Here is a 9,687-nt window from a genome sequence, read left to right as displayed (position 1 = left end):
ACATTGAACGGTTACAGTTACGGATAACATTTCGTGTCCAAATATCTGTGTCCGCGTCTTTGATTAGTTTGGTTTACGAAGTTTCTTTCTTGTTTCCAAACCCTAGAAATTGTTTATTTCCATTCCCCTACCATAAATCTCACCACACAAAAGATTTAGATAAACTCACAAATGGCCCCAGGCTTTTAATGTCGGAAGTAGACGTATAACTAATGGTCAAAGTGGCTCTAATTTCTCAAAGAGGGAGTCTTTTTCACGGAGTTTCCGCGGCCCAATCTCAACCTTCTATTCGCGCAATCAATAGCTAAGATTCGTTTTCAATTATGACCGGTTACAATTAACTCTTTCCCAGAAAAGTTTCATTAGCATCTTGACCGTCCAAAATACTTTTGGACAGTCACAATTGAATGCTGTAAACACTTGTTTATAGCACCTCCGTGAAGAAGATTTTCTTAAAATATCACAACCCCGGTTCTTTCATCTGCTTTATAGTTTCTTAGATTCTTCTAGAATTGTACGATTATTACTCCTTATGAATTGAAATAGAACACATTTTAATAGTACTACTACACAACTTTCAATTTCTTTATACCGCTTTAAAAGTCTAAATTATTATTAATTACTACTAGAAAAAGCTATGCACAAAATGTTTTCCCATCATAGGAGATTAGTTAAGATGCTTATAAGCTGGCCCGAGAACCAACTGAGATTAGCTTGAATTTTTTCATTTGCGTGTGAGGATTCTTCCCTTAGATGGACTCTTCCTTTCTTTCTTTGTTTCTTTCTTTAGTTATCTACAATTAATGTAGTGCGTACCGTGATTTGTAATATTTTATAATTTATTTATAATGTAAATTATCTCTTTTATATCTATTAAAAAAAAAAGTTGGCCCAGAAATCCGACCGGAAAAAAATATGGATAAGTTTTAAAACGTGAACGATGACAAACGCGCGATCCTTTAGGGAAGTTCTATATTTAAAGGAGCTTGTTATCGACATACCGTCCCATCCCTGTTCCAACCAACTCAACAGAATCAATCTCTCTCTCTCTCTCTCTCTCTCTCTCTGTGACTGTGTGTGTGTGTGTCTCTCTCTCTCTCTCTCCGGCCATGGACCCATACAAGGTACACACTGATTCATGAGCTTAATTTTTCTGTTTCTCATAAATTTTTTAGGATGTTATACATTTTCAATGAATTAATCGGGGACTGTTTTGTTCGATAAATTCTGGTTCTCGCGTCTTCACCTTCTAATCTTTTTTTTTTTTTTTTTTCCTTTTCAAATCGTAAGTGAAATGACTTTTAATGTTATCATTGACTTTTAATGTTTTCCACAACCTTTTGTTGATATGATTTTGTCCTCCGTTTGGTTGCCAAGAAATTGGAAAGAAAAGAGAATTTCCATAAGTATATGACACAGTGTATCATACATCCATGCTCTTGCCTCTTAGCTTATTTTATTTGGACAATCTGTTTTATTTATTTATTTTTATTTTTATAGTATGTTTTTTGTGCTCCCTTTGAATGCGGAGGAAATTGAAGGAGAATAAAATTCAGGAAATTACAATATCTCGTGTCCTATACTCTGTTCGGAAGCTGTTTGGTTTCCGTTGGTATTGTTTGATTATTAGTTTGCAGACCATGCAGGTTTCTAGATTTGTGTTTAGTTTTTCAAGATTTCTAATCAACCAAACAGAGTCGGGGTGAAGAAGAAGTCGTATATTGTTTCGTTTTAGTGTCGGATGATTGATTTTCCATCTTCGGATTTTGACTGCTGGTTTCTTTGCGCGTGCACTCATGTATGTGCAAGGATGGAACTAGGGGGTCTAATGATGGCAGCCGCCACGAGAAGAATTTTAGAAAATGCAATTATTATATGTAAAAAAATAATTTTATCCCCAACTTATATATAGTCTCACCACTGCTAGTTTTTTTTCATTATTTTTTATTATATATTAATCATAAATCTTCTTCTTCTTTTTTTCAAGAAAGGAGACCCAAAATGCTATTCCAAAACTTAATTCAATGGGCCAAAGTGAAATAATATAAATGATGAAGTGTAATTAAGAAAAAAAAAAACTCCACACTCTAACCCTAAAACAACTTAACCTAAAAAATTAAGGGAATTCGATTATAATGCCACTCTTAAAATTTATAATGTTACTCTCAAAAAGGGAGTGCGGTTATCAATTTGAAAAATCTATATAGGGATCTGGAGAGTGCGGTTATAAATTTGGGGAGTGGCATTATCGATGACCAAAATTAAAGTTAGTCCTTTTTTCTTACTCTGTGCAAAAACATCATTTACTATAGTTTTTGTTATATTATTTTAATTTTTTGTGGAGCCAATGACTATTAATATTGTAATGCATCTTTTTATTTTTTAAATATACATTTCGCCACTGCTAGGCTAAAATCCTTATTCCGTCCCTATGTATGTGCATGGATGTGTGTGCTTCGATAAATGTATGTGTGTGCATGCATGTCTAAATGCGTGTGCACTTGCTTATGTTGTTGTGTTCGCATATTTATGCATTATTTGTGATTTCATTTTCTCTGCTTTATTTGATGCAGTACGTCCCCTCAAGTGCATACGACTCTCCTTTCTGGACAACAAATTCCGGAGCACCTGTTTGGAACAATAACTCTTCATTGACTGTTGGGACTAGAGGTATTTCTTTTCACATGAATTTTCCCTGTTGCCAGCATTGTAGGTACTACTACTAATTTGTTCTATGTTTTGCGAGATCTTCTTTGATGCGTTGGATATGCCTTTACGTTAGTTGGTTTGTAGGGGCTGCCGAGACATCAATTTCATGTGTTTCTAGGGAAGCATAGTTTTGTTGAGAACCGTAATGCAATTGACATGTATTAAATGTGTCTTAGCACCTCAGCCATTTTAGTTTTGTAGCTTTCCACACAGGAATGGAAACAACTTTGTTACCGCGAGTGATCGTTCTTGCATTTGGTGTCAAAAGTATGCCTAATTGGAATGTCTTTCTTGTGTGTGATATATTGGAGGGTGCATTGATAGATGAACAAGTTGAGAGTAAAATTAAGGTAATAATTAGCCGCCTTCAAATATGTAAATTAAGAAGGCTCATTTGCTTGGAATCACCATGTCTTAATTGAGTTTACCGAAGCTGCCTTTGTTTTTATGTCAAAGCTGGCGATGTGTTTCTCTGGTGACATTTCCCCAAGGTAGCTGTTCTGTTTCCATACCTGACTGTTGGGACTTTTAACTTGATTTTTCGCTATCACTAGGCAGTTCACATGGAATGTCAGAGTGATTAATAAGGAGACAAATTATTTTCATGTATATGGTTATCTTTGAATTAAGGGCATTCGAGTTATCTGACATACTCTATTGTTTCGTAAATATTTGCGGTATCATTCCTTGGAGTAATTTGTGCATGCAAACTATCAGTTCTTCATGAGGGATGAGAGCTGGGTTTTTTCCTTTTTGAAAATCACTTGGTGTAGGCTTGTGAGTACTTGCTTATCTATTCCAAAATGCTTGATAATTCTTAAGGAATAAGGATCATACATGGAAAGAAATTACGAATGGATTTCTAATTTTTCCTTTTAGAAAATCACTTGGTGTAGGCCTGTGAGTACTTGTTTATCTGTTCCAAAATGCTTGATAATTCTTAAGGAATAAGGATCATACATGGAAACAATTTACGAATGGATTTCACCATTGAACTTAATTTGTATTAGGGGTATATATTCAGTAAAGAGGTAGATCTTTTGATAAGATATGGGGATTGTTTTACTAGTAGTGGTGCTATTCAATTTTTTTTTTTTTTGCTTAAACTTGTTATATAAACTCAAAAATTCACAGGCCCAATTCTTCTTGAGGATTATCATTTGGTCGAGAAACTTGCCAATTTTGATCGGGAGCGTATCCCTGAACGTGTCGTCCATGCAAGGGGAGCCAGTGCCAAGGGGTTTTTTGAGGTCACCCATGATATTTCACACCTAACTTGTGCTGATTTTCTGCGAGCTCCAGGAGTTCAGACACCTGTTATTGTTCGTTTCTCCACTGTCATCCATGAACGTGGTAGCCCTGAAACCCTGAGGGATCCCCGAGGTTTTGCAGTGAAGTTCTACACCAGAGAGGTGAGTGATAGTGGCTGGTAATGTTTATTCTTCGTGGTAAGATATTATTGTAGAGACGGTATCTATTGGTTAATTTCGTGGATATTTGCCCAACTATGCGATAGAACGTAGTAAGCTGCTTGTAGGAAAACAGTGAGGCCTTTCTTAGCAAGTCCATTGATCTTGCTCAGATTGTCAAGTCAAAAAAGACCATTCGATTTACCTTGACCGGATCACATAGCATTAGCAGAGTTGTAAACCAGGAGCATTCATGTAGAAGTATTTTACTTTGCTAAAGACAAACCACATTCACGTGGAGAACTATCCAATGAGTTTAGAATAAATGAAATCAATTCTTTTTTTCAGAGACATTTGTCTTGCTGCAAGCCGACCCCAATTGATTGGGACACAAGGCTCGGTTTGGTTTGTCTTGTTTGCAAGCTCATAGGTGTTGAACTGCCTGATTTGCTGTCATCTCAGTCTTTAGAATTTGATGGGGTATTTGGGCAGCAACTTTGGCTGCTCATCTATTCTGCTGTGAGAACATGACAAGCTCAGTGCTATACTTTAAGATATGGTAATAATGCCAAAACTATGAGGTGTTTTACTTGGGTAGAGGTCCTTGCTCCTCTTCTTTATTAAAATTGATTTTGGTGAAGCAGTTCTCTGCTCAAACGGGTGGCAAAAAACACAGTATTCTGGATATAGCCATGATTGATCTTACGTTGGTGTATGTATAGGCTAGTTCTACTTAACTTTGAACATGATAGACAGGGATTAGTCCTTAAGCATGAGTACACCTCAATCTGCATAGAAATCCCAGTGTCATACATGTTGGTCTTCTTTGGTAGTTTTAAAGATCTATTGAAGTAGTTTACGCATATCCTAGTGAGTGTTTTGTTAAAATATGGAGGTTAACGGATAATGAGTTCAATCCGTTGTGTTCATGTTCTGAGCCTTGTGACCTTTTCCCTGTGCACTCAGGGTAACTTCGATCTGGTGGGTAACAATTTCCCAGTTTTCTTTGTCCGTGATGGAATGAAGTTCCCGGACATGGTCCATGCTCTTAAACCCAACCCCAAATCCCACATCCAGGAAAACTGGAGAATCCTTGACTTCTTCTCCCACCATCCAGAGAGCTTGCATATGTTCTCCTTCCTATTTGATGATCTGGGTATTCCGCAAGACTACAGGCACATGGAAGGCTCCGGTGTTAATACCTACACCTTAATCAACAAAGCTGGGAAGGCTCAATATGTCAAGTTCCATTGGAAACCTACTTGTGGAGTGAAGTGTTTGTTGGAAGATGAGGCCATTAAGGTTGGGGGATCTAATCACAGTCACGCTACCAAGGACCTCTATGACTCAATAGCAGTTGGAAATTACCCTGAATGGAAACTTTTCATTCAGACAATTGATCCTGATCATGAAGATAGATTTGATTTTGATCCACTTGATGTAACCAAGACCTGGCCTGAGGACATATTGCCCCTGCAGCCAGTCGGTCGCCTGGTCCTGAATAAAAACATTGATAACTTCTTTGCGGAGAATGAACAACTTGCTTTTTGCCCTGCTCTTATTGTACCCGGTGTCTACTATTCCGATGATAAGCTACTCCAAACTCGTATATTCTCTTATGCTGATACCCAGAGGCACCGGCTTGGACCTAACTATCTGCAGCTCCCAGCTAATGCTCCCAAATGTGCTCATCACAACAACCATCATGATGGATTCATGAATTTCATGCAGAGGCATGAGGAGGTACTGTGCTCTTTCGTGTTGAAACTTTGGATGCCAAATGCATAGGCATAACGTGGACACATATTATTGCTTTCTGCTGTTGTATTTTCTTTCCATTTTGGTTTGATTAGATGCTGTTATGCTTTTCCAGGTTAACTACTTCCCTTCAAGGTTTGATCCTGTACGTCATGCTGAGAAGTACCCAATTCCTTCTGCTGTCTTGACAGGAAGGCGTGAAAAGGTGAATTGCAGTTTTTTTTTGGTCCCTTTCTTTTGTTATGTGCTCTTCAGTGGTCTAAAATTGATATTTTTTTTTTTCCCAAAAAGTTAAGTATATTAACCAACCAAAGAGTGGAAAAAGGGGCAAGGGGATGACCTTGGACCCCTGACAAAACAATCAGCCAAAGCAAAAACCTGCCCAAAGACTAGGGACAGAGAAAACAAAAAACTCTACACAGGCCTAGACACAAAACTAGGAACTTTCCAAGCCTCAAAAACTCTGATATTATCCGCAGATGGGACCACCTTCTTCCATCCATAGAGGCAGGCCCTCACATTGTCTTCTATCTGATCTGAGATGCCAACATCTGCCAAGTCATGCTTGATTGCCGAAAAATCCTGTTGTTTCTTTCACCCCATAAGAGGTAAATAGATACTGCAAAAGCCAACTTAAAAACAATACCTCCAACTGATTTCTGTTTACAGAAAGTCACACCCCAATCCATTTCATCCTGCAAAGGGAGAGGGGACCTACTAGTGCTGCATTTACACAAAACCTGTCGCCAAACTGCAGCTGAAAAAGGACACATAAAGAAGAGGTGCTCATGGGTTTCCACAGGAAAACCACACAAAACACAGCTTGTATCTAAGATAACTCCCCAAGCACCTAATCTATCCCTTGTGGCCAATTTACCATGGAAAGACAGCCATTGGATCACTGCCCAGCGAGGAATAAAATGCTGAAACCATACCAAGCCATGCCAAGTAACAACAGCCTTTGGTTCCCTTAGAGCATCCCAGGCAGCTTTAGAAGAAAATTTAGTAAACTATGAAGCAGATTACTAAGTAAACTAGTGCTTTGCATCTATGCATCACATTCATGAAATATTGAATGTGTGAGGTCATTGGCATTTGTAATTGTGATAAAAGCGGTGTTGGTGGTTGGACTGTGGGAGCACAAGCAAAATTTTAGGTACATCTTGTGGAGGTGGTGGCAGATAAGGAATGAATAATTAATACTTATCGAGTTGAAATATGCACTCAATTGGTCACTCTAGTAACATTCATAATATGGTCATAGACTCATACTGCTTGTTGTGATGGCTGTATCTGCAAACCATCACGGTTCCGCGAATCACTAGTATGTCACTATGAGGGAGGAATTCGTGGTTTGCTCCCTGTACCTCAAATTTGAAACTTGAGTTCTGTACTTTTCATTGCTCTTTAGGAGAGGAAAAAACCCCATTTGTTTGTGAAATATCGTTTCTAGACTCACATTGGAGGTAATCTTTTCCAATCAATTGTCTTAATTAATCAAGTGCTGTTATCACTTATCAGTAATGTATGTACGCACATAATTAATACAATCTGTGATACATATATGTGTTCTCTTACTGTACCAACTTTTGGGTACATATGCATCCCTCAAGTCTATCAAGAGATTGAGGGAGTTCTCATTACAAGAGCCGACACACCCAGTATATGAGTATTCACATACCTGAGTCTATGTACCATGCTACTAATTAGGCTGATACATGGGTCATGTAGAAGTAATTGGCGTTTATTATTGTATGCAAACTCTGGCAGTTAACTGAGCATGGAGGCATATCTGTTTGGACAATATATCCAGAGCCGGCCTTGACTTTTCAGGGGCCTAAGTAAAAATTAAAAATGAGGCCTTTTTTTAGACTATTATAAGGGGTAAAAAAAAAAGAAAGAGGGGCCTTGAAATTCAAAAAAAATTGGAGGCCTAAAGCGGCCACAACACAGGCTTTAGCTCAGGGCCGGTTCTGCATATATCCAAATTTTGAAAGTTTATCACTTACCATTGACCTCTTAGATGTTCGCCTTTTGTTTCTCATCTATTATGGTCATAGACTTAATATGCTTCAGTTAGCTTAGTAGGTGTTACTTGGATTTTGTTGCATCTACTAATTGAATGGGTGGGTAAGCATTATGAAGTACACATGCAACTATCTATTACGATGAAATGCAATTGTCTAATGAGTCAAACCCCATGTCGATTTCAGCGTGTCATTGAGAAAGAGAACAACTTCAAGCAGCCTGGAGAGAGATACCGATCCTGGGCACCAGACAGGTACTTTAATTATAGTCTCTCAATGCTCTATATGGTCTGATATTTTCATAATAATGTGGGGAAATTTCATATAATGAAATTGCAATCCTTCAGGCAAGAGCGTTTCATCTCCAGATGGGTTGAGGCTTTATCTGACCCACGTGTCACCCATGAGATCCGCAGTATCTGGATCTCATATTGGTCTCAGGTCAGACTGCTTCCTATTTAAGTATTTTGGCAAATTATTCCGGTGATTTGTAATTTAAATCGAAAGAATTGGGTTAGTTCTAACTGATGCAATGTGGCATGGTGTTACGATGGCAGGCCGATAAGTCTTTGGGTCAAAAGATAGCAAATCGCCTGAATGTGAGGCCAAGCTTTTGAAGCTGTGGTTATCGCAGAGATTTGGCAGGAGCAATGTGGAGAGGACATCAGCTCGGTGAAAGTATTAATTTGAAGTGTTAGGCGCCCGTTACTTATCAGAAATGAAGAAATCGAGCGTTAAACGCCTTCTCTATTTATACTATGTATATTTATTTGCATGATATGGACTTTTTTAGTCGCAGGATATGGACTGTTTGAGACAATGATGTCATGATGATATATAATAAAAAGGTTGTTATGGGAAGTGAAATTTAGGATTTCAGTGTTTTCTTCTCCCTTGTATTTTTACGATGGCAGCGGTTGCCGGCGTTGGGGATGACTGCTATGTGTTTGCTAGGATTTCAATGTTTTCTCCTTCTATATTTCCAGTGGTGGTGGTTGCTGGCTTCGTGGATGACTCTTCTGAGTTTGCTAAACAAATAGTTCCCTTTTGGCACCTGATTTTGGAAAACAAGAAATTCCATTCCACTGATTTATTAAGGATCTCAATAACAACAAGTACTAGATGGTTATCATGGTAGATTGAATTTGGCTCAAACAAGGACTTATTTCTGTGGTTCCAAATAAGATGACAAGCAATTGAGAAAATGATTCTTGATTCCTGATTCTTAAGTGCTATGGAGGAGAGAGAGTTATTGGGGGGAAATTATTCAATGCCCCTTGGGAACATATTTGGTGCCCCAAACTCTTTCTTCAACCATACATTTGTGAGCTTCTCAACACAAAGTGAATGGAACTTACACAAATGTATAGTGGAGAACAATTTGGAGTGATGTCCCTGAAGCATGAAATAATTCCTCGTTTCGGGAGAGAATGTTGGCATGGGTCTCCCCCTTCCCCATCTTCCCCATCCTTTTGTTTTTTTTTTTTCCTTCTTTTTTAATGATTCTCTTCCTTCTTCCTCCCCTCTTAGCCCCTCCCTCCGTTCGAGACTAACTTTCCTCTCCTTTCCTACTTTCATGGTTGTGAAATGGTTAATACTCTTTACTTAGTGAGAGAAAATCTTTCAATCTTCTCATCTTTTTAGGACTCAGAGCCCAAATCTGACAAAATAGATTTGAGTTTGGAGTAATTCCTGTCCGGTCCCACTTTTTAAGTTCATGGCTTAGAGAATCCTCCCCCCATAATTTCTTGTCTCACTAGATCCTTCCAAATAAGCTCACTCGC

At 38.3% G+C, this 9,687-nt stretch overlaps 1 protein-coding gene across 2 annotated transcripts; it reads left to right on the top strand.

Annotated features, from left to right (window-relative positions):
* The first annotated feature begins 945 nt into the window (after positions 1 to 945).
* Positions 946 to 8,782, top strand: LOC131330836 (catalase isozyme 1-like). 2 transcript variants are annotated; one of them, XM_058364571.1, is made up of 9 exons: positions 946 to 1,064; positions 1,105 to 1,124; positions 2,574 to 2,670; positions 3,844 to 4,121; positions 5,085 to 5,861; positions 5,992 to 6,081; positions 8,090 to 8,157; positions 8,251 to 8,344; positions 8,461 to 8,782. In XM_058364571.1, the coding sequence occupies exons 2-9, from the start codon at positions 1,110 to 1,112 to the stop codon at positions 8,518 to 8,520; spliced, it is 1,479 nt and encodes a 492-aa protein (XP_058220554.1). In that variant the 5' UTR covers positions 946 to 1,064; positions 1,105 to 1,109; the 3' UTR covers positions 8,521 to 8,782. The 2 variants fall into 2 exon arrangements, with proteins under 2 accessions (XP_058220554.1, XP_058220555.1); XM_058364572.1 differs by having other exon boundaries at positions 960 to 1,124.
* The last annotated feature ends 905 nt before the right edge of the window (positions 8,783 to 9,687 follow it).

Source organism: Rhododendron vialii, chromosome 6a (genome assembly GCF_030253575.1).
Source record: "Rhododendron vialii isolate Sample 1 chromosome 6a, ASM3025357v1".
NCBI classification, from domain to species: Eukaryota; Viridiplantae; Streptophyta; class Magnoliopsida; order Ericales; family Ericaceae; genus Rhododendron; species Rhododendron vialii.
The sequence above is the reverse complement of the archived record's forward strand: the minus strand, read 5'-3'. Positions and strand labels throughout refer to the sequence as shown.